The 25,714-nt window shown below is 42.4% G+C and overlaps 1 protein-coding gene across 1 annotated transcript in view; it reads right to left on the minus strand.

Moving 5' to 3' along the window:
- The window catches only part of prkdc (protein kinase, DNA-activated, catalytic subunit), a 235,559-nt gene that overhangs the window by 121,994 nt on the left and 87,851 nt on the right, over window positions 1-25,714 (minus strand). The window contains exons 28-36 of the mRNA XM_033019700.1: window positions 19,197-19,291; window positions 18,264-18,363; window positions 12,425-12,558; window positions 11,835-12,086; window positions 9,418-9,644; window positions 6,217-6,425; window positions 3,883-4,006; window positions 2,682-2,840; window positions 1,852-2,055 (exon numbers count right to left, since the gene is read on the minus strand). Coding sequence (XP_032875591.1) covers window positions 1,852-2,055; window positions 2,682-2,840; window positions 3,883-4,006; window positions 6,217-6,425; window positions 9,418-9,644; window positions 11,835-12,086; window positions 12,425-12,558; window positions 18,264-18,363; window positions 19,197-19,291 — 1,504 coding nt within the window. The remainder of the gene's footprint in view (window positions 1-1,851; window positions 2,056-2,681; window positions 2,841-3,882; window positions 4,007-6,216; window positions 6,426-9,417; window positions 9,645-11,834; window positions 12,087-12,424; window positions 12,559-18,263; window positions 18,364-19,196; window positions 19,292-25,714) is intronic.

Here is a 25,714-nt window from a genome sequence, read left to right on the forward strand (position 1 = left end):
TCAATCATGGCTGATCTATCTCTCCCTCCTAATCCCATTCTCCTGCCTTCATCCCACGACCTCTGACACCTGTACTAATCAAAAATCTATCCATCTCTGCCTAAAAAATATCCACTGACTTGGCCTCTGCAGCCTTCTGTGGCAAAGAATCCCACAGATACTCCACCATCTGACTAATGAAATTTCTCCTCATCTCCTTCCTAAAAGAACATCCTTTAATTCGAAGACTATGACCTCTAGTCCTAGACTCTCCCACTAATGGAAACATTCTGGTCAAATCCAGAATGTGAAATGTACAAAAATCTTAGTTTTCATCAAATAATGCAAATTCAGCTTTGCACAATTCCTTCCTGTATTTCTTTGCTGCACAGTGAAGAAAAGTAAAATTAAAGATGCGTGTAGTGGTGAGTCATAAAATGAATCCTCTTATCCTCATTTCATGACTTTAGAAGCATTTACTGTTGAGTTATTGCACTGGGCCACATCCCAGGTTACGTGGTTACTTGCCATCAGAGAGATCTACAGACAGCGCTGCCTCAAAAAGGCAACCAATATCATCAAAGGCCCACACCACCCTGGCCACGCTCTAATTTTGCTCCTTCCATCTGAAAAAAGGTACAGGAGCCTGAAAGCCATGAGCACCAGATTTAAGAATAGCTTCTTCCCAACAACCACCAGGCTCTGAAACATTACACACCTAACCTTAACTATAAACTATGGATTGTTTTTGGGTACCCTAAGGACTTTAGTTTTTGCACTCATATCACAGTTATCAATTTATTGAATTCTTAAAGTTGATTAAACATTATTTGTGTGTATTGTGAACGTAGGTCATTTAGTTGCTGCAAATAAGAATTTAATTAATCTGTTGTCAGTACATAAGGCATTTAAACACTCTTGATTCCGGACTTAGTTATACGACAATAATGTCAGAGTATTTGTCTGGATATTTATCTTATTTTAAACAAAACAATGCTCAGGGTGGCCATTTAACCCAATGAATCCTCGCCGTGACAATCACATCAGTCACATTCCCATTCTCCTTATTTTTATGTACCCATGAAACAAACCCACCAATTCTTCTTTGTCCTTTTGTCATTATAGTAAGCAATTAACCTACCGACTTTTAACGAGCTCTACTTTTTCTATTCCTCATCTAGTCTATGTCAAACATAAGATCCAGTCTCTCTTGTTTCTCCTCTTAAGCTCTCAATCATGGCCTTTCTTTGGAATGTGGGAGGAAGGCCAGGGAAAACACAGTGCTCAGGGAAAGAACCTGCCACCTCCACATAGGCAGCACTCCAGGTTAGGATCAAACCCTGATCCCTGCAGCTGTGCTACCATGCCACCCAGCACGATCAAACCTGGGTTACTGAAGTTGTGAGGTAGCAACCTTCGCCACTGAACTACCCCTTCAAAATAAAAATACAGAAGATTGCGAGTAATAAAGGCACCCTCCACACGTATTGAAAAACATCAAATTGCCTCATCAGTAGTACAGGCATTATGGCAGCATGGGTAAAGGAAAATTGCCCCAACATAATTCACAAATCGCTATCAAAAAACATGGGATATGGAACCAAAATGTGTTCCTTCCAAATATGTGTGAAGTAAATAAAAAAAGTTTTTTTCAATTCACTTTTCTTAACGCATGTGTAGACGATGCATCATCGAATTACAGTAAATTGCAATATAGACTGTTTACTGGGAACCCTCCCACACACCCCCGCAGTGGTTGCTTGTATATATTATAGTATTTCACTTTTAATACTGGCCATCATATGCCAATTAACATAACATTTTATTATTGGACCAAAGGTGTTTACATAAGTGTCACATAAAATTGCTTACCATTTTAGAGTTTTCACTTGCCGATTTCATTAACAAGGCAACTGAAGAGTTAAGGTTTCTGAGCAATTCAGTGTTAATGGTTTCGGGAAACAAATTGTAGAAATATTCACCATGGAAAAATTTGATGAAATTTTTCTGTGATGCCCCTGAAAGTGGCACTGAGAGTTCCACTGTGTTCAGTAGCAAGGAGACCAGTTCTTCACACTACAGAATCAGGAGACAAAGTATATTTAAGTATGCTTCAACTTCAATGCCCGGCAATATTAAAAACGCCATTTTGAAATTATCTTCAAATCTAAACCAATCGTCTACAATAGCAACAACTAACATTCATCTTATGCCTTTAGGGCAATTAATCCTCTCAACATTCTTCACAGGTGAACAAAATGGAGAGGTGGCACAAAGCTTGATTAAAGTGATGTGGTACTAGAAAATTATATCCATGTGAAGAGGCAGCCAGTCAGCTGGCGGTTCCTTATATGATTGTTCAAAACCGTGTTAATGTAGTTTATTCTGTAGATGGTTAATAGAGAAAAAACAAGCATTAGGTAACTTGTTGAATCCAATGGCAACTCACAAAGGGTAAATTAACAATGTTTGAAGTAACAAGTCAGCACATTAATTATACTCAAAATACTGAAGTTGCTGGAAACAGAAAATCCTTTCGGTTCAGATTACACTGCCAGTTTGACTCATGAATTAAGATACTGGTCTTAGTAAAATGTGTAGCAACCAATGGTATATTCTCTGGCATAAAATATTTTATGGAGAAATGAAAACAGGTCACTTTTTGACATCATCAAGTTTTTATTCATGTCACATTCACATACCTGCACACCAAGGGAAAAAGACAGTTGTAAAAGGCCATCCGCTAACACCTTACTGCTAACGTCTATTGAAGGCAGGGATTTCCTCTCATCTCCAGGTGCCATTCCTTTGTAGATAGCTAATAAGAGCTTTGAATTCAGTGGCACGCCATGAGTCCCTGTCTGTAATAAAGAATTGGATTTACAAAATGCAATGATCATGGGTCTTGTATCTAGACCCGAGCACGAAATGAAAAATTAACCAAATGATTCGGGAGTTTGGCGCACTTGCCTCATCAGTTAAGGCATTGAGTACAATAGTTGAGATGCCATGTTACAACATTCAGCATGCCAAACTCCCCCTTCACTGCCCTGTCAACCTGTGTCACCACTTCAAGGGAACTGTGCACTTGTACCCCTATGTAGTCTCTATTCTACAAAGCTCACAAGGGCTCATGTGGTGCATCCACTCACAATATAAAACACCCTGAAACCAGCCAAATGTGAATGATTTTAAAGGACATGCATGCATATGCTATCTCTCCAACCAAGTTAAAGCTGTGGACACACAAGAAACTGCCAATACTAGAATCTTGAGCAGATCAGGCAGCATCTGCAGAGGAAATGGATAATGAAGAGGGGTCTGAAGTCCCATGGTCAGCTTAGGCAACTGGGATGGCATGGACAGGTTGGACTGAATGGTGTGTTTCCATGCTGTACGACTCTATGAGTAATAAGTTGCACAGTAAGAGCAATGGTGCATGAACAAGAGCTTCTGGGAAAAACTTTAGATCTGGGTGTAGTCACCTTATCAAGAATAATTCAGAATGTAATAACAAACCAAATCACAAAATCTTTAATGCCAAAAGGTACTCAATCCAATTGAGCTTACAGTTTTCTATTTAGATTAACCGTATATCAGTGTCATCCTTTTTGTTGTTTATCAATGGAACTTAGAGTATTATACTCTTCAGGCTCTGTGTTAAATTACAATGTTCAGGATTAAAAAATTGAAATATTTTTAAATAACTCTTCATCGCAACTAACTTTTGGATCTGATCTTTAGGTACAGCATGAAAAGCCATACTTATGTACTTGTTCAATAACAAAAGCATTCTGTCCCAACTTCTGCCACTTGTATAGGAATTATTCAGATACAAGGAAATCGCTTACAGATGAGTGACACACTTTCTATGTCAGTGATCTTGCGATATTTGAAAATTACCTGGCACTTCAACACAGTGTTGAGAAGATCAGCCTTGTAAAGCTGTTTGCATGCTGAGAGGATGGAACTTAATTTGTCATGATCAGTCTGACTGTATAGATTCACACTGCACAGATCTTCTAAGCTGTAAAATATAATAAAATATCAATTAATAAAAAATTATTGCAAATTTTGGGAGTCTGAAAAAATAAAGTGATGCAAACATTTAACTATCACTTGAAGATAGAAAAGGTAGTTTTAATTATTGTTTAGGTATCTTTGTTAAAAGATTATTCAGATGCAAGATCTCATGCTGAAATTGTTCAGACAATAATTTTCCTTTGTATTTTCATTATTTATTACAAAATAATTATGAATGAATGAATGAATAGAATGAATTAATTAATAATTTATTTCTGTCATACATTAAAAAGAACAAAACTTTACAATCTGTGTGAATATGAGCCAACACTGTATCCATTTCACACAACGTTCACATAATCAATGACCGAAAAAGGAATAGGCTGAAGCCACAAAGCTTATTTTTGCCTATCCTATACAATCCATAAGATATCCCAGAATATCAGCATTACAAAGGAAAGAAAAAAAAATTTTTTACTCTAAATTGTAATCCTTACTTATTTTACATTTTAATCATTTTACATTATATCCTTAATTATTTTACATTAAGGCTTTTTTGAAACTCAACAGAGAGCTGCAAAATGTCAACACATCACTAAGCCGTTCCATAATTTGACTCCCAAAACTGAGACACATCTATATTGGTTCTCACTTTACATGTTTCAAAAATACACAACCCTCTTAAATTATAATGTCCTTCTCTTAATTTAATTTTTTTTTGAATACTAACAGGAAGGATTTTATTCCTAACTCGGAAAAGTATTTCTAATGTCTTTACATGCACAATATCCAAATATTTTAAGGTACCGGACTTTATGAATAATGGATTTGTAGTTTCACGGTAAGAAGCTTTATGTATTATTCTAATAGCTCTTTTCTGAAGTTTAATTATAGGGTCTATACTTGTTTTATATACATCTCCCCAAACGTCAACACAATATGACATATATGGCATTATAAGCGAGCAATACAATATATACAAACACTTCTTATTTAACAGATCCTTTGGTTTGTAAAGAATAGCAATCGATTTAGATAATTTCCATTTGATGTATTCTATATGTGGCTTCCAACAAAGTTTATGATCTATAATCACTCCCAGGAATTTTGTTTGATATACTCTTTCAATTTCAACTCCATTTAAATTCAATTTTATTTCACAATTCACCCTGTCACCACCAAACACCATAAATGTTGTTTTATTTTCATTTAGGGATAAATTATCATAGTTTATTGGATTATATCTGTCATGCAATTTCTCCATATCATTTTTTTCAGTTTTTGAAGGATATAAATGTTCCCACAGGTGATGGTCATGGAAATCTTCAAGCAATGCGCCAGTTAACATTTTTTAGTCACTTGAAACGGATTTCCCTCTCTATTTCGCCTTCCAAAATATTCGGATGCTTGGAAAGCTCTTTCTTGTGAATTGAAGAGTAATCTTTCCAGCATTAGTCACTATATACTGAACAGCAATAAGTGCACACTGAAGATGGTGGGAACTCCACCCATCTTTGCCTTCAAGGTTAAAGCCTTGAAATATCTATCTACATGGTATTTCCATCCCCATCCCATGTCACGGTAAAAGGCAGAATTTCACACTTCATCACATTGGCATCTGATTTAATCCCAATTTGAACTACCCAGCCACGGATGAAATTTCCTGCACCTTCGTGGCTCCTTCAACCTGAACTATTCCATTACTTTCCTGGAAAGCCTCCCACCTTCGACCCTTCATTAACCTGAATGTGTCCAAAATTGTAGATCTTAAGTGAAGCCATTCTACCTCCACATGCCCTCATGTTACCTTATCAACATTGATATACCACAACACATTATAAAATACTCAACCTTGTGCTGTTATCCCCTCATGGTTCAGTCCCTCTCCTATAATCTTCACCTTCACTGCAACCCTTTTAGATCTTCGGGTTTTGCCAATTCCTTATCTTAGATACCTGGCTCATTTTCCCATTATTAGTAGCCATGTCTTTGGCCAACCAGACACTCAACTTTTCTCATAGCCATAACCAATATTTAGCTTTCTCCTCAACATCCACCCCCTTACCTCATCTTGATCTTGTTCAATTACACTTGGCAAAATCAACGAGCACCATATAAATACAAATTGGTTTTAAACACTTTGCATAACTTGTAAATGCAGTTGCAGGGATTCTACATCTATTTTCTTTATCACTCAAACATTTTCCATCTTACCTTTGCAATGTGATTCTTTTTCTCATGCTGTCTTCTAACATTTTGCAAAAAGGCGATCTTACCACAGCTTTCAAAAGCCTAACACAGGCATCAGGCAGACCTTTCATCACTTGTACATCTGCCATATTAAACCCAATACTGGGTGGATCAGTCACTACTGCTGCTATTAGTTCACACAGACAGGAATTCAGTAAGTCTTTCTCAAGCACCTGAAGAGAAAATGAGAAGAGCAATCCAATGATGTTCCAAAAGTTGCATTTGAACAAGCAAAATCAGAATGAAAACATAAACTCATTTGGTTCAATTTATTTAAATGGGATGAATTTAAATTATTTATTGTTGTTAGGTCTTAAATCTGGAACTCCTTACTCAACCGCACAATGGGAGCACTTTCACAATTAAATCTGTAAAGGCAGATCTGTTTGAAGAAGGGACTCGACCAGAAACATCACCCATTCCTTCTATCCTGTCCCGCTGACCTGCTCCAGCATTTTGTGTCAATCTTTGGTTTAAACCAGTATCTGTGGTTCCTTCCGACAGCACAGACCTCCTCTCATGGGCAATGAAGAATGTAAAATCAAAGCTGCCTTCCAGCAATCCCCTGGTACTGAATGCAAATATTAAAACGAAACTGAGCAATTCATCATTCTGCACTTTACATCACAAATATTAATAACACTACTAAATTTAAACTTTTGTATCTATTTAGTGACATGAGCTCACAGCACGACTTACATGTAATCAAGAACTTCCATCAGATACTTTCATGCAGCAAGAATAAGAAATGTTCAATTTTTACATAAAGGGACCATAAAGGTGCCAAAGAATTTGGAATTAACGTGCTCCTTTAAATAAATTGGTTGACCTAATAGTTCATTTTTCCTTTGACTAGGAATAATGTGACGTGGAATTATTTATTTCTGTTCCCCTGCAACATATGGCACCATTAAGTTTCCCTAATATGTTAGCATTCATAGCAAAAGGATTTGAGTATAGGAGCAGGGAGGTTCTACTGCAGTTGTACAGGGTATTGGTGAGACCACACCTGGAGTATTGCGTACAGTTTTGGTCTCCAAATCTGAGGAAAGACATTCTTGCCTTAGAGGGAGTACAGAGAAGGTTCACCAGACTGATTCCTGGGATGTCAGGACTTTCATAGGAAGAAAGACTGGATAGACTCGGCTTGTACTCGCTAGAATTTAGAAGATTGAGGGGGGATCTTACAGAAACTTACAAAATTCTTAGGGGGTTGGACAGGCTAGATGCAGGAAGATTGTTCCCGATGTTGGGGAAGTCCAGGACAAGGGGTCACAGTTTAAGGATAAAGGGGAAATCCTTTAGGACCGAGATGAGAAAAACATTTTTCACGCAGAGTGGTGAGTCTCTGGAACTCTCTGCCACAGAAGGTAGTTGAGGCCAGTTCATTGGCTATATTTAAGAGGGAGTTAGATGTGGCCCTTGTGGCTAAAGGGATCAGGGGGTATGGAGAGAAGGCAGGTACAGGATACTGAGTTGGATGATCATACATGAACATATTGAATGGCGGTGCAGGCTCGAAGGGCCGAATGGCCTACTCCTGCACCTATTTTCTATGTTTAACAATTGGAGTCAAACATAGAAACTTCAAACACGTGCTGCACCCACTCTAATATATGCAGAATATCTCTAGCATTCTGACATATGATGGAAACAATCTGATATGCACAACCTCCTCCTTGGCAATTATCATAAAAGGCCTTGAGTCTATTGTAATAATTCAGACAACTTAAGTTGTTGATTTCTATCGATTTTATTTTTCAGATTGTCGTCTTGCCCACAGTGAACTTTTACATACTTTACATATGCTCAGCTTTCACATTGTGCTGCATTGCAGCAATCCAACCTTGGCTCGGAGCAAATATCTTCCAGTTACAATTTCAATTTAATAATCATCACAATGAACATCGATTGCGAATGATAAGCACATTGGGAACAGCAGGATAACCTGAAACGTCCAGGTTCAGAAGCAGCTTCGTCCCGACAGCCATCAGGCGATTAAACACTGCAACATCCAATTAAGTTCCAAACTACATAGACTTGGCCATTGTTTTTGTCTTTGTAATATTATTGTTTGTTTATATACAAAGAAATTTAAAGAAACCAAATTAACTCCTCTGTCTTTATGAGCTGCTGATGTTAAATCATGTCAGATCCACAGGTATGTTGTTTTGTTTTTTTCTACTGCCTTGTAGAATTTTACACGTAATTTATGTATAACATATTTGTGTGTGTTTGGCTGAATCTATGTGTCTATTAGGCTGCTGTAAACAAAATGTTCATTGTACTTGTACCTCAACATACTTATGCATCGGACAATCAACTTGACTTGATTCGACTTGTATAGATTGTCCAACAGGTTGGACTGGTACACCAATGCCAGATGAGCAAAGGAAATAAATATCAATTTTCAATAAAGAATTAGTATTGTACTGTGAGGTAATGTGGTTGAATGCACATTGAAGGATTTAATTCCGCCATTTTATGAATAATATTTATGGTTAAAGAGGCAGACATATGATCTGACTCAAGATGAATGCATAGATTGCAAGAAGTGGTTAAACAGAAATACTTGCATGGCACTGTTGACCATCATTACCATATTTCCCGGCAATGAAAACGCACCTGTGTCAAAGATGCACCCCCATGTGAGAGAGAGAGAGACCAGGACGGAGCAGCCAGCATTCCGCCCAGTAGCGACCCGCCAACCACCACCTCCATCGGAGGACACCGTGGCTTGCTGGCGGGCGGGCCGGCAGATGGCGCTGAGGTGGCGGCCGGTTCCGCTGTCCAGTCCCGGGGTGGCCACGCACAGCCCCCTCCTTCTCAATGCTCCTGCCCTCCCCGCAACTTTACCCCTGGCGGCCCAGACAAGTTTGCTACTTTGCGTGCTGACCCGGGCCAGACTTTCCACACGCTGTGGAAGGAACTCTCCCCCCCCCCCCCCCCCCCCCCCCCCGTCCTTTTACAGCCACTGTACTGAGGGATAGCCAAGTCTATCTTTCTTGACTAACAATCCAACCTTCGGCCTCCAAGACGCAGGTAAATTTTCCGGCCATTATTTTCAGGTAAAAATAGCGTCTTCTCTGCTGGGAAATACGGTATGTGTCTTAATTTGATTCATTGGAAGTACACAGGATGCACTGTAAGAATTTGAAACATTACCTTCCAGAAATCCTGCTGGCAACTCTCCAGTGCCATGCTAACAAATTCCATAATCCGGACAATGATCGTGCATTTACTATAATTATATTCTTCTCTCTCTCTTAGACTGTAAAGTGTGCTCTTCATCCCATAAGCAAAGCTTTCTTCTGCCGCTGTAATGTCATTCATCGCAAGGTTTTTCAGGAAGAAATCCACTGCTTTCAGAAAACCAGATTTTTGGGAAGTCCCTGCAAAACGTCACAGAATTCGTATTAATTTATTATTGTTGTGTATACTGAAATACAGTGTAAAACGCTGTTTATAAGCTATCCAGTCATACAATAAATTGGTATAATCAAACCACACACAAGTACAATAGAAAAATAACCAGTGCAGAATATAGCATTACAGCACTATAGTATTACAACTACAGAAAGAGTGCACATAGAAATAAAATACAAGGGCCACGATCAATCAATCAATTAGTTTTATTCGTTATTTTATATATGAAAATTTTATATATGAAATGAATTTGCTAGCAGCGGTACAATGAGAAAAGAACACACAAAAACACAATAAAAATGTAACACAAACATCCACCACAGCATTCATCCTGTGGTGGAAGGCACAACATTTGGCCAGTCCTCCTCCATTTTCCCCCGTGGTCGGGACCTCAACTCTCTGCCGCCGCCGCTGCGGGCGTCCAGATAAGTAGACAAGGTAAAGTCCAGGTAAGTACTGAATCGGTGCCTCCCCACCGGAGACCGCGGCTTCAAGTTGGTGTAGGCCGCAGGCCGGCGGTCGAAGAACTAAAGTCCCCGCCACGCTGCAGCTGGAAGCACCGCAGACCGCAGGGCTGGCGGTCGGTGATCCTCTCCAGGGATCCCCGACGAGTGACCCCGTTCCTGATGGTAAGTCCCCACCGTGCCCGCAGTAGAAGTAGGCCGCCGGCCGGAGCTCTCCTCCGGGGTCCCCAACGAGGTATCCCAGGCCCAGGATGTTGGAGCTCCGCAGACCGCGGCATCAGGCTGCCGCGGATCAGCGAACGGAGCGCTCCCCTCCGGCGACCCCTGGCAAGGGCTTGCCTGCTCCACGACGAGAGTCCACGCTGCGCCCGCAGCTGAAGCCCCGGGCACGTCTCCGGGAAAGGCCGCACCGATCCTCGATGTTAGGCCACAGGGGAGGCGACATGGAAAAAGTCGCCTCTCCGTAGAGGAGGCGACCGAAACGGGTTCCCCCTTATCCCCCCCACACAAGACACACACAGAGACACCAAATATACACATTGGAGACACTAAAAAAAGAAAAAAAGTAGGATAAAAAACTAACACACTGCTGGCAGGGCTGCCGGCTTGCAGCGCCTCCACCGACCTGTAGATCGTGACTATATCCTTAGCTTATGAAAAGTTGGTTCAGCAGTCTGATAACAGCAGGCAGGAATCTGTTTCTGAATCTGGTGGTATGTGCTTTCAAGCTTTAGTATTTCTTTCCGATGGTAGAGGGGAATGACTGGGCTGTAAGTGATTTTTGATTATGTTCGCTGTTTTTCCGAGGCAACATGCTGTAAATGGATGTTTTCTCTGATGGAAGTTGGTAAGAATTGCTGGAGACATGCCAAATTTATTTGTCAATGCGGGTGGACCAGGCCAAATTTGTAGTGAGATTTACACCTTACCTCTGCATTCCTATTTCAGCACCATTGATAATGTCTGGGTACACCACCCCATTTCCTGAAATCAATGACTATTTCCTTCGTCTTACTGACATTAAGCGAGAGGTTGTTGCCTAAACGCCATGTTGCGTGATCACTGTCTCCTTCCTATACTCCATTTCGTCAGTGTTTGTGATCCGTCCTATTATAATGCTGTCATCTGCCAACTTGTAAAGAGAGCTAAAACAGAATTGTGAGTGTCTAGGGAGCATAGTAAGGAGCTGAGAATGAATTCTTGTGGAGTAATGGAGTGGAGAATTATTGTGCAGGATGTTTTGTCACCTATCCTTGCAAATTGGATAAAATACTGGAAATTCTCAGCTCCTCTTAGCATAAAAATGGAGTCGATTAGACATTAAAATGTAGACGTCGATGAGCACAAAAATATATTCTAATAATCCAATGAGACAAAGAGCTACACCAACCCCAAACCAATTAGGAGCAGACGAGGGCATTCGATCCAGTTTGTGATCCCAGCTACAAAGACAGATGTCTACAGCAATTCGTTCTTCCCACGCACAATTAAAGCATGGAATAATCTCCACCAAACTATAGTTACCCAACCAGATGCAACTAAATTTAAAGTAGCACTTTCTTCCCAATAACCCTTTCTGGCTTAATCCCTCCCTTCACCACCTCCAGTTTAAATTCCAGTTGGAATATTTTGGAGGACCAAGTAACCAAGAACCAAGAACCTGCATTCAGGATCCACAAACAACAAACTTACCGAGTAGTTCATTGGGTTTGAGCATATGGAGACCAATGAATGTATTGTAACAGTCTAGAGCTGCCAGCAACATATCCATCCATTGCACAGTTGTTCTTATACTGAAGGGTTCTCGTAGATCATTAAGCGTGGGGTGATATATGATTCCTGAGGTACCATTCTCATTGCCAGCACCCTCAAACTTATTAATAAGAAATGAAACATCATTCTTCTTCAGAATTTCATCCAGCCAAGATGGTGGCGATTTGTTTCCTGAAAGTAAATACATGGATGCACTCTCATGAATCAAGGCATACAACAGCTTGAAATAGCAGTAAATGGACATCAGTCAGCACAACAGTATTGTGAAGTTTTACAGTACAATGTTAATAGTAATCTGGTGCAATATCAAGGTGGACAGACAGTAAGATATTTGGAAGAGACATGGAGAAGGAAAATTGGGAGCGAAAGAGGCAAAGTATATGCTCATGGTTTTGATAGTTACTCATAGACTAGCTGGCAAGACCTACCATTTTACAGTAACTACAGTGTTAAAATAAATTTAAAACATTTATTATAAAATCCTTCAAAAAAATGCACATAAAACACACCTGGCAAACAGGGAACAAGCTCGTAAAAGAGTTCCATGCATTTGTGCCTACATTCTGTTTGGGGTCGTCCACATTGAGCCAGCAGCCATAGGACAATATCTGTTAAACACACCGTCAGATCAGAGGAAAATCCCCTGCAGAAATCAAAGTTACAATATAAAAGACACATTACAATGACATACTTAGCTAGACATTTATTTTACAGTTTCCTTTTGAAAGATATTGAGGTAACCATGGTCATATTTATGTTCCCATTGACCAGGCACTTGGAGATCCAAAACCATCCTCACTTCCTGAGAACAAGTGTTCTATTTCAAAAGAGGCAGCTATATGCGTGGAGTAATGCCCCTGTCCCACTTAGGAAACCTGAATGGAAACCTCTGGAGACTTTGCGCCCCACCCAAGGTTTCCGTGCGGTTCCCGGAGGTTTTTGTCAGTCTCCCTACCTGCTTCCACAACCTGCAACCTCCGGTAACCGCTTGCAACCTCCGGGAACCGCACGGAAACCTTGGGTGGGGCGCAAAGTCTCCAGAGGTTTCCGTTCAGGTTTCCTAAGTGGGACAGGGGCACAAGCATCTTCTCCCTGTGACCACGTGGGTTTTCTCTGGGCGCTCTGGTTCACCATCTCAACATTCTAGGTTTAAGATTCTGCAATCCACAGCTTATTTTCACCCAACAATAACACACTTAAAATTAATGTTTAAGAAAGAACTGCAGATGCTGGAAAATTGAAGATAGACAAAAATGCTGGAGAAACTCAGCGGGTGAGGCAGCGTCTTTGGAGCGAAGGAATAGGTGATGTCCTGGGTCGAGACCTTTCTTCAGACTGATGTGGAGGTGGGGGGCAGGAAGAAGAAAGGAAGAGGCGGAGACAGTAGGCTGTGGGAGAGCTGGGAAGGGGAGGGGAAGGAGAGAGAAAAAAAGGACTACCTGAAATTGGAGGTCAATGTTCATACCACTGGAGTATGCCCAAGCGAAATATGAGGTGCTGCTCCTCCAATTTGCGGTGGGACTCACTCTGGCCTTGGAGGAGGCACAGGACAGAAAGGTCGGATTCGGAATGGGAGGGGGAGTTGCTGGGTCACCGGGAGATCACGTTGGTTAGTGCGAACCGAGCGGAGAAGTTGGGCGAACCGATCGCCAAGCTTGCGCTTGGTCTCACCGATGTAGAGCAGCTGACACCTAGAGTAGTGGATGCAATAGATGAGGTTGGAGGAGGTGCAGGTGAACCTCTGCCTCACCTGGAAAGACTGCTTGGGTCCTTGGATGGAGTCAAGGGGGGAGGTAAAGCAACAAGAATAGCATTTCCTGCGGTTGCAAGGGAAAGTACCAGGGGAGCGGGTGGTTTGGGTGGGAAGGGACGAATTGACCAGGGAGTTACGGAGTGAGCGGTCTCTGCGGAAAGCCGAAATGGGAGGAGATGGGAAGATATGGCGAGTGGTGGGATCCCGTTGGAGGTGGATTATCTGTTGCATGTGACGGCTGGTGAGGTGGAAGGCGAGGACAAGGGGGACTCTGTCCTTGTTACGAGTGTGGGGATGGGGAGTGAGAGCGGAGCTACGGGATATAGAGGAGACTCTGGTAAGAGCCTCATCTATAGTTGAAGAGGGGACCCCCTGTTCCCTAAAGAATGGGGACATCTATGATGCTCTGGTTTGGAACACTTAAAATAAATGTTCCAATGTGCATAAAATAATATCTGGTAGATGTTGCTATTCTGCTCACTTTCCAAAACCAGGTACTCAAGCACTCTTTATAACATAGAAGGAAGAATGATGAAAGATACTTAAAAATAGTGATATTACAATATGCTGTTGTACAGAGATCTGGATATGGAGGTGCTACACTCTCTGGGTCCCCTCACCCTCCGTCCTATCTTCCCACCACCCTTCCCTCTGGGTCACAAAACACATTAGCATGTAACAATAAGTAATTTGGAAGGTAATGTAATTCAATGAATTTATTTTTCCGTTAGGAACTTTGGTTTCTGCAGCCATACAACAAAAAGAAACAATTTTACAAAACACACAACCAACTCAATTCACACAGACATCCATCACAGTGAATCTACAATACAATTTATTGTCATTTGAGCCTCAGTGAGGCTCAAACGAAATTCCGTTTCCACAGCCATACAAACAAAGACAATTCCTAGACATACACACAATTTAGTTCACACACACATCCATCACAGTGGACCCACTGTGATGGAAGGCAAAGTCTTTTCTCTCCCCTGTTCTCCATGACTCTCCCGATGTCCAAGCCCCAGGCGGGCGATGATAAGTCCCACGGCCATTTTAGGCCGTGCCGGGCGATTTACGGCCCCGCTCCCGGTCTAAATGTCACAAAGTTGGAGCCCCCGGCGGGCGCTAGAATGTCCCACGGCCATGAAGCCGCGCCGGGCGATGTACGACCCCGCTCCAGGTCGTTCCAACCCCGCGACACGGGCTGGAGAAGTCGCATTGCGGGAGCTCCGGGAAGCGGTCTCTCTCTCCCCCCGGACCCGCGAGCTCCCGATGTCCCGACAGTCCACCGGACCTGCGGCTGCGTTGCTGGAGCCTCCGAGCCCCAGGAGTCGAGTCGCAGCAGCGAGTCACCACCGCTCCCCACGCTCTGAGGCTGGCCAGCCCCACGATGGTGAGTAGTCCGCAGCTCCGCAGTCTCCCGAGCCCCCGGGTCGTTCAGGCTGGAGGCCGCTCCACGGTGCTAGGCCCCAACGACAACGGAGACCCGACAGGGAAAAAGTCGGGTCTCCCGGATAGGGAAGAGATTTAAACAGTTTCCCCCTCCCCCCCCCCCCCCCCCCCCCCCACATATACACATTTAAAACCAGTATTAAAAAACACCAACACTACATTTAACTAGACAAAAAATAAAAAAAAGACAGACAGGCTGTAGGGGCCGCTGCAACGGGTGAGTCGCGCCGCCAACCGATGGTGGGATGGAAGGCAAAGTCTTGTTTCTCCCCTGCTCTCCATCCTCTCCCGATGTTAAAGCCCCTGGCGGGCGATGGTAAGTCCCGCAGCCGTTAAGCCCGTGCCGGCGATGTAAGGCCCTGCTCCGGGTCTTAATGTTGGAGCCCTCGGCTGGCGATGGCAAGTCCAGTAGCCGTTAAAGCCGTACGGGGCGATGTCAGGCCCCGCACTCGGGCGGGAGAAGCTGCCACCGCAGGAGCTCCGAAAAGCGGTCTCCCACCAGGGACCCGCGAGCTCCCGATGTCACTATCCACAGGCCTGCAGCTGGAGCCTCCGAAGCTCCGATGTCTGGTCGCAGCCGCTCGCCACCACAGCTCCCCATGCTCCGAGGCCGGCCAGCCCCACGATTGTAAGTCCGCAGGCTCCGCGACTGGAGCCTCCAGGGTGTTCCGGCTGGAGGCCGCTCCACGGTGCTAGGCCCCAACGACAACGGAGACCCGACAGGGAAAAGGTTGGGTCTCCCGTGCAGGGTAGAGATTTAAAAGTTTCCCCCACCCCCCACATATACACAGTTAAAAACAATATAAAAACCACAGCAAACGAAACATTGAATGGGACAAAAATTTAAAAAAGGACAGACGGACTGCAGGGGCTGCTGCCGCGAAGCGCCGACATTTTACATGTACTGAAGAGGAATTTATTCCTTCATGGGATTGTAATTTTTTCGGAATTCTCTACCTAGAGAATTGTGCTGCCGGTCATTTAATATATTCCAGGGAGAGACTGACATAATTAAACTACAAGAAAGTTAGAAAATATAGGCAGGTGCAACTGAGAGGTCAAGATTGGATCGGCCGTGATATTAATGAATAGTAATATCTGTTCATCCAGTAAATCAGTTTATCCAAAATTCAATGAGCTAGGTAGTGGTAAGACAATGTTTAGCAGTCTGGAGAAGGGTTCCGACCCTTCTTTGTCCTCCACAGATGCTGTCTGACCTGCTGAGTTTCCCCAGCACTTTGTGTTTCATGCAAGATTCCAGCATTTGCAGTTCCCTGTGTCTCCATTTATATCAGCCTCTCTGTTTTCGGTTAGAGAAGTGAAACATTGCAAGAGTTGGTGGGGTGTGGAAATTAAGGTAATTGACCAAGATTCACAATCCCAATGTCACTGCTTGAAAATACACGCAAATCATAGCTGGGCTTGATTGTACCACCCAGTCAAACATACAACTGAAATACACTTTAAAATGGTGACTCAAACATAATGATGTACCTGAAGAATGCAGACACCAAAGATGCTAGACTCTTGGGGGGGGAAAAAAGACACTGCTGGAGCAACTCAGCCGGGCAGGCAGTGTCTATGGAGAAAAATGTATAGACAGCGTTTTGGGTCAGGACCCTTTTGAGACTGGAGTAGAGGGGAGATAGCTGGTAGAAAGAGGTGAGGGGGAGGGGTGGGACAAGAACTTGCAAGTGAAATGTGGATCCAGGGTGACAAGGGTGTAGATAATTGCTTAGGCAGGAGGTGATAAGTGGAGCGAGGCTGCGTTGAGGGTAAGTGCAGTACTGAGTCTTGAAATATGAAAAGAAAGGCGTTCCATGCATTTGTGTTGTGTACAAGGATGTTTGGGGGATTGGAAGTTTGGGGGGTAGGGGGGTTGGTCAGGGGTGGGGGTAAAGGGGAACCGGAGGGGATAGGGATAAGTGATGGGTAGAAAGAGGATGTGAAGGAACTGGGAGACAGGGTGGGGAGGAGGAGTGGACGGAAAGGTGTGCGCAAGGTGATCTGAGTAGATCAGAAGGAACGCGAAGAGGGATACATGAAATTGAAAAATTCAATGTCATTGAACTGCGGACTAACCAGGGGCAATATGCATGCTACCGCTCTCTCCTGTGGGTCATTATTGTTCCCTACCATTTCAAGTTCCCATCTACCCACCTCCTCTCCCTGGTTCTACAATTTGGTTTTCATCTTCCTTATCAGATTCCATCATCTGCAGCCTTTGTCTTCTCCACATCACCACTGGTGTTGGTTACGATCTCCACCCTTCTCTTAAGACAGTGGAATTGATTGTAGACTTTAGGAGAGCTCCCCCTGCCCTCAACCCACCCCACTCACCATCAACAACACCACAGTCACATCTGTGGAGTCTTTTAAGTTCCTGGGACCCATCATCTCCAAGGACCTTAAATGGGGGGGGGGGGGGGGGGGGGGTGCACCATCGACTCCACAGTCAAAAAGGCACAACAGAGGATATACTGTCCACTAAGTGGAAGTCACAAAATGAGCGGGACTTTTGAACCAAACACAGTCGGACCTAATAAAGCAGTGCAGTTTCAAGCACAGGCAGGGCAGCAGGCCAAACAACTCATGGCATTGTCATTAAGGGCTAAACAATCATTTATTGCAAGTACATTGCAACCTCACAGTTCAGTTGATTCACAGCTTAGAATGAGAGTCGTGGCCTCTCCCTCGCGATCTTGCAGAGTGACTGAGTCATGTCCAGTCATTCGGGGTTTTATAGTCCTTACCCCCGGAAGGGGCGTCACCTTCATCGCGATGATTGACATGCGAGAGGATCTCTAGGTTTTTTAAACACTCAGAACTTTTTTTATTTTTCATCGATGGGAAAAATTCTTGGGGTTGGCTTAGCGGAGGAGGACTGTGAGTGAGATGGCCAAAAATCACAGCGATACAGGGTAGCGTTTTTTCTAAAATCAATATACAGCGCAGACAGGAAGTGGTCAAGATGAGACTTTTAATTATATAGATGTAATAAAATGTGAGGAAGCAGATTTGCAATAAATTAGGAGAATAAATTTGAAACATGAAAACATTGTTCTACATGCAATGGCCTACCAATAGCAAATGCGCACATTTTATGAGTTAGGAAGCTTAGAAGTTTACAATAATCCACAAACCTGGGCACACGCCTCTTCGCGGGGCTATTCAAAGTGGAAGCCTTTTGTTTCATAATCCGTTTCAGGTGATCAATAACATCACAGCACTGCTGTACTGTACCTACAAAGAAATAATATCCATTTGCTTTCAATATTTTTTTACAATAAATTTTTACCAAAGGACAAAATCTCATCAATATGAATTTTAAGGATTGGTGTTATTTTTTACAGAATTTAAATTACTTAATGCAATATAAACCATAAAAGTTTCAAACATCATAAAAGAAAACAGAAGTACTTGCGGAATAATTTTTATTCAATATTTGCACGGCAGTTTCAGACATTTTATTGGGGCACGGTGACAAATCCTTGGAAAAATGTCTCTTGCTAAAGTTATTTTTGAAGAATGATAGACAGGGCAATTTTGTATCTGTGGATTAATGGACTGGACAAATAGACAGACCCTATCCGCATCCTCCGCCTCTGCAAATCCACAGAGTTTCTCCAGTAGATAGACACAAAGTGCTGGAGTAATTCAGCGGGTCAGGCACCATCTCTGGAGTTTCAAATCAAATCAAATCAACCTTTATTGTCATCTTGCAAAGCAACAGTTGTACAGTGCAAAATGAGAAGACGTTTCCCAGGGAATCTCACATTAAACTTAAAACATTTCACACATAATAACAATAAAAACAATCCAGTCCCTGATGAAACAGTATAAATAGTTAAAAGCAGGTAAAACAGCAACATTCAAATACAGTAAAACCAATCACTAAAATGTCCAGGGCAGCTGATTTTTCCAGTAGTTTTTTGTTTAAACTGTCAAAAATAGGTCCACTTTCTTCAAGAAAAGTGTCAAACAAGGTTAAAATAAGGCCCAGCTTACACCATTCAATAATGATACTTTAGCATTCACAGATACTAGACAAATTGCAGATATTGAAAATAATTTACCCAATGATTTATCATCTGCATGTGCGAGGGCAAGGCTTTCCACATATACATCCAATACTTCAAAGATAAACTGGTCGACTAAGGCACTTTCTTCCCTGGAAATACAACAACATTGTTGGTGAATAACAAAAATACATCTAAATCTTATGTATCAGTATGTCCAAACATTTTTCAGAATCAGATAGCACAGAAACAGGCCCTTCGGCCCAACCCGCCTGTGCCGACCAAGATGTCCCAACTAAGCTAGTCCCATTTGCCTGCATTAGACCCATATCCCTTTAAACCTTTCCTATCCACGTAAATGTCCATGGCTTTATTTAAGAATATGATGCCGAAAGCTACATTTTGCTTAGAAAAATGAATTCCATCCATGAATGTTAAATGATGCATTCAAATGGAAACATGCATTTTATGTCACACTTTTAACATTGAAAGCACTGGGATTGTTTGAGAACATGGGTGCAAAATATTTTATAAGGATGGAGATGAAGAGGGTTAAGGAGGAGACCAAGTGAATACAGTCACAGTAGTTAATGTCAATGTTGCCACAAGCAGGAGAAGGAAAGGTCAGTTGGATAATTGAGGGAGGATTGGAGGGTTCAAAACAGTGCGAGTTAGAAATATGTGAAGTTATTTTCAATGATATGTCCTGGGGACAAGGTGCAGCATAGGTCACTGATTACAAGAGCAATGGACATATAAAGCTTAGAGTTATTTAATGCAAAGATGGTTAAATGTTATCAAGGACTTCTGAGAAGTAAAAAATAAGTGTCTCGAAAATAAATCCTCAGCTGATGGATGTTTTGGTAAGTGTTTGAGCGGAAAGAGAGCCAAAGCGTTGTGGACGCAAGCATAATAAATAACCCAAAGGAATAGAAATGAAAGTAATGTAGTCTTGACATTTCGGTCAAGGTCAAACAAGTGTCCAAGGTTTATGCTGCACCAAGATATTGGGATGGGAGAATGAGATCAATGATCCATGAGAGGTGCTTTGAAATGACGGGCTTCAGTCCTCTCAATATTTATTTAGGGAATAGTTGGCAAATTTTGATTTATCCATACAAAGTGATTGCAGACTTAAGTGAAATGGTTGTAAAGAGCTGGATATTTTCAGCAAATGTGTAGAAAATGAGTGAGTCCAGATGATGTCCTTCAAGAGCAACAGTTAGGCGGGGAGGAGTCAAAACTTGGATACTGGAACACAAAGGATGCCATCCATGATTGTGGATAGTGAGATATTCAAATTTGCAAAAACTAAAGGGATTCAAACAGGAAATTCTGGTTGAAATCCCCAGGAACTCTTTACAGTTGGGATTGGTGGTCTGCAATGAGGGACATGAGATAGAAGAGACAATTCATCTGAGAAAAATTAGATGGTGAGTTGCAGCCATTATTCCAATAATCGTGCCACATTTTCACAAGCATTTTGAAGAATAACAATCTAATAGTAGATGTTTCAATAAAACTAATTCACTATATAAAGCTTCCAAGTACCTTCAGAAGACTATTTCAAAAGACCAAGGTGAAAGACCTAATAGTCAAATTTAAAATAGAGTCGTTCTTCTACAAAAGCATGGACTAGTAGAACAAAGAATGGCTCGGTGCCAAGTCTGAATGACTTTGCAAATTATATGGAACACAATATGGAGGACATGTTGTTTTTTCAATAAAGACATTAAAATGGCAGCCTGCAGTATTAACATGTGCTTCTTCAAGGCCATAAAGAAGCCAAAATTGAAAAAAATAGCTGACGCTCCAGAGATAAGTAATAACTTGTCATTGGAGGAGCTCGATTTGGACCCAGGTTTCCTATATTGTGAAAGGCTACAGAATCTTTCAGTCATGTCATATTTAGACTTGGTAGGAGTGTTTTACTGATAAGAATAATGTATAATTGTGCTAACTCGCCTTTGTTCTGTGAGTGGGAGCCCAAGAAGCACTGAGTAACGTTTGTGCTCATTGTATCTCGCCACTTCCGTCTGACCTTTTAATTAAAGATTGCCATGGTCTACCTTCAACGGTTGTTGCTATCTGCTTTTTAGGAAACAAACCTTCACAAAGGGACAAGCTCATGTTTGGACTCGCTGAATCCTACCAATTTCCAAATATTCACTGATGGTGAATTTTGATATAAAGCTAATAAAAATACTAAATCATTTGATTTCAATGAAGGTTTAGGCAAAATAATTTTCAGTGTAGTTCATAACAAAATTCTGATGAAAAGTCATCAGCCTTAAATGTTCTCTCTCTCCACAAATGTTGTCTGATCTGTGTATTTCCATCATTTTTTTGTTTTTAATACAGACTTCCAGCCCCCGAGCAATAGATGGAGCTTGATCAGGCTTGGACTCTATTGCTTGAAGCGCAGGAGGATGAGGGGTGATCCTCCTGCGCTTCAAGCCCCCTCCATTGGTACGGAACATTTGCATTTGAATCCAATATATTACACTTGAATATATTGTATTTGAATCCAATATATTACACTTACACTTGAATCCAATATATATGCTTTAAATTGGATTGGAGCATTTTTGAAAGGGGGGAGGCTGTGCGATCACTGATCACTGGCCTTGGGGGTACCCGGTGAGGGAGTGGAGCAACCGAGTGGGGAGAGGGTGTGGAAGAAGGGTGTCCCCCCTCCCAGGGTAGGAACTTTTTGAAATTTGATGTATTAAAATAGTAAGATTAAACGAGAACTTACCAGTTTGAAGTTTGATCTGTATTTTATGAGGAGTTACGATGAGGGATTACGTGAAGAGCCCGCTCAGCACGCATGCGCGGCATACTTCAAAGCAGCGGTGTGGAATCACAGATAGACACAGTTATTGAAGTAAACATAGTAAAGAAAAGGAGACATCAGTTTATCAGTTTGATCCATATTATTGAGGGTGGGAGCGGAGGGCACGTAATCCCTCATCGTAACTCCTCATAAAATACAGATCAAAATTCAAACTGGTAAGTTCTCGTTTAATCTTACTATTTTACTTCGGAGTCACGTGAGTGACTACGTGAAGATTTTAAAGCTCTGTGATTTCAAACCGTGTAACAGTTCATACTTCACTCGTTGCCGAAGTCATTCGAGGGAGGAAGTATGTTATCGTAATCAACCATGAATCTGTTTGTAAAAACAATAATGGTGTTATTAACAACAACAAGACCAAATGCTCCTCCGGGCTTAAATTATATATTTTTTGCAGATTCTTTTTCTGCAAACGATACAGGTTCTGTCAGTGGTTTGTTATAAAAGTTTGGAACGTATACTCCCTAGACCACCCTGCTGTAGCCAGGATGTGGTCCATAGGCTCGTCCATCCTCTTAGTTACTGACGTGGAAGCTGTCCTGGTGGAATAAGATTTATACACGTTAGTATTTACTCCAGCAACTCCCAGTACCTGCTTGAGCCACTAGAGATAGTTTAGCTCGTCACCCGACCATGAGGTTTCTTGTGGCTGACCCATAAGGCTTTTTCCTCTCCCTCGGTATTCCTTATTGTGTCGATGTAGATCTCTAAGTGGGTCATGACACATAAAACGTGGTTCAGGTGGGTATGCCCGGAATTTCATGACTGGACCTGATGTTCCTGGTCTGTTCTGTTTGGCCAGCCCTTGAATGGGAAATGTGACACTATCTGGTGTTATAACCATGTTGTCCAATCGCAGTAGATGGGAGAACTGGCTCTTTGTGTTGAGGTAAGGCCACCAGCATGTCCATCTTCAGGGTAGGCTGTTCCAGGGTGAGTGACCTGGCTGGTGATCATCCCCTAAGGTATGTCAGGATTTCACTGACATCCCAATTTCGGTGTACCTATTTCTGGGGAATGGATTGAATATACCTCTCCTGTATCTGATCACCAGTGAGTGGTACCCTTTGCCCTGTTGTCGTGGTGCCCAAGTTGAGTAGGCTGACAGAACATTCCCTTCATTGTGGTGAAGACCTGCCAGGAACTCCAGTACAGTTTTTTGTTGTAGTTGAATGTGTAGTTCCTGTTTTGGAACAGTTTCCCATTTCTTGATGTTCCTCAGGTATGTTCCCTAGGATATGCGACGGAATGCTGTCATCATGTTGATAGTGCTGCTGATCCAAGCACAGCAGTGGTCTTCCCAATTCTGCAATTCTTTTAATGACCATGTCGAGGACCACTGGGAACCATGCCTGTGGACTTAGTCCACTGTAATTTGCGTAGTACCCGACTGATGAAGCCGTAGTACCTATTGAAGAGGTAGAAGGAAGGGAGAACATAGAGGTTAGATTCCCCCCCACCCCTCAATACGCGGGAATGTATCCATCGCCGCTGCCTTGAGATTGGTTTCATGCGACGTAGGTTAGTACGTGGCGATTTAATTGAATATAAGGAAATCGATATCTGGTGTCCATATTGCTTAGTAATTTCAGCAAATATTTTTGGTTTAAATGTTTGTTTACAGCATTTAGCTCACCTGATAGGTAAGTTACTGATGGTCAAACATGTTTGACAACATACGGTTACCAATTGTTAATAAATTGTCACCTAATATCGATGTTCTCCGCCCAAGTGGTTTGGTATATGCCACCACTGTGATGTAGTTAACTTATAAACGAACATGCAAAATGGTGCATTACTGAGCAAATGCTTCACTAGAAGTAAGTCATTTAATATATAACACGTTTAAGTCAATTCGCATTGGCACTAAGTATTACAAGCTCAGTAACACATCAGGACACATAAGATGTTACTCAAAACAGGTGGAAGTGTACAACCATAATCCTTCCTATGCAGATAAATTCCATGATAACACTCCAGATTAGTCCATTTGCCCCCATGTTACAGGTATGGAGATAGTTTGAACACTAGTATCTCAGCTCATGGGAAAGGTACAATGTTCAGTAGCTGGTAATGCTGCTACTATCCCAATTACTTTGCCACGTAGTTGATTGGTGGTTAAATGTTACCATAACTGATAGTCTTAATGAATACCAGATAGACAATGTTGTGGATGGTCAACGTAAATATCTGGATATATGACAGAGCCCGCTAAATAAGTTAGTAGCTAAAGCAGCTAATAAGCTATATCCAAGGATAGTCTGTCGTTAATATATAGACATGCCATGACGGAATGTTTCTTAAGTGTCAGGGCTGGTTGATTCTGGAATAGCTTCGACTTAAATGCCAATTCAATACTCAAATCAAGTTTATTTGTCACATACCCACGCGAGATGTGCAGTGAATGAAAATGGCAATGCTCATCATGGTTACCCCATCCAGGTAATTGTGGTATATCCGAAACTTATATGAAAAGGTACTGAATAGTATGCATCTTAAGGTCGATGTCTACCATAAAGCATCCTTGGATCCATGGTAGAAGTTACAAATCCCATAAGTGGGTATACCTGGTGAAATACTCAAGTGGTTAATCAATGATGGTGCGATATTCACCATCGTGGGAGGGTAGACCCCTTGGGGTGCTTGCTGAATTGGTGGCAAGATATTAATTCTATTCCCCTTGAATATATTTTTTGGTATATAACTACCAAGAGTGATAGCTTCCTAACCAGGCGTGATTCACCCACCCCTTGTTAGTACAACCCTTCACCTTTATGTGATGGTAGGAACCATACTTATCTGTCTTCATTGTTGTTTTCTTCGGTTTCTGGTTCCTTGTTCTTGTAGGGACGATGTTTGTTAGGGGGTGGCGCATTTTCCATGGGGCCTGCTGTGGGCCCTGGCCTAAAAGGCTTACGGGACTGGCATGCAGGCCCCGAGCTTTCACCAGTACCATGAGGTAGACGCCCCTGGTGGACGCGTAGAGGTACTGCTGTCTGGTTTAGTGTGGTGCTCATTCCAGACTCTGCCCTCTTGTGCCGAATAGTTTGAACACTTCGTCCAGTTTTTTAGGACTTGTTTGGTAAGTGCCAGGTAGCAGGATCTGTGGTTGTGAGGTCGGCGTTCTCACAGTCCTGTTAATTTTTTAGATTGAGGGCAGGTTTGTGACTTCCCTTGAGAAGTTGAACAGTAGGGTCAGGTGTTTTGCCATACTACCCTGCCCTTCTGGAATGAGCAGGTGGACATGGATAGCCGACGTCAGGGTATCAAATGCAATTTTGAGATATTTGGGTTAAATGCGCTGCTCAATGTATCCCCCAATAATGGCGGGCACTTTGAGTAAATGCAATTTAGGGGAGGCGTGATGAAACTAACGCCTCATGGCTACCTGTCTTGGAGAGGTTTTTTGGAAAAGACAGGTAGTAGGCTTGCCATCAGTTAAGACTGAAAGCCATCTTGCTCGTGGTGAAACCACGTAGCGGCCACACCCAGCAGCTCTTCCTGATCCTGTACCTCAAAGCATACTCCCGATGTTGTTCAGCCAGTGCCCCTCTTCTTGACCAGCCCAGCTCTGGTCGCCAAAGCTGTCCTCGGATGAGGAGGAAGCAATGGCCAGTGCACGAGGCACTGTGGAGGGAGTGCCTGAACTCCCTCTGCGAAACTGCTCCTCACGAAGCAAGTCTCGCTGGAGCTTATGCTCCACGAGCCGCTCCATGCG

The sequence above is a fragment of the Amblyraja radiata genome, chromosome 4 (genome assembly GCF_010909765.2).
Source record: "Amblyraja radiata isolate CabotCenter1 chromosome 4, sAmbRad1.1.pri, whole genome shotgun sequence".
Classification (NCBI taxonomy): Eukaryota; Metazoa; Chordata; class Chondrichthyes; order Rajiformes; family Rajidae; genus Amblyraja; species Amblyraja radiata.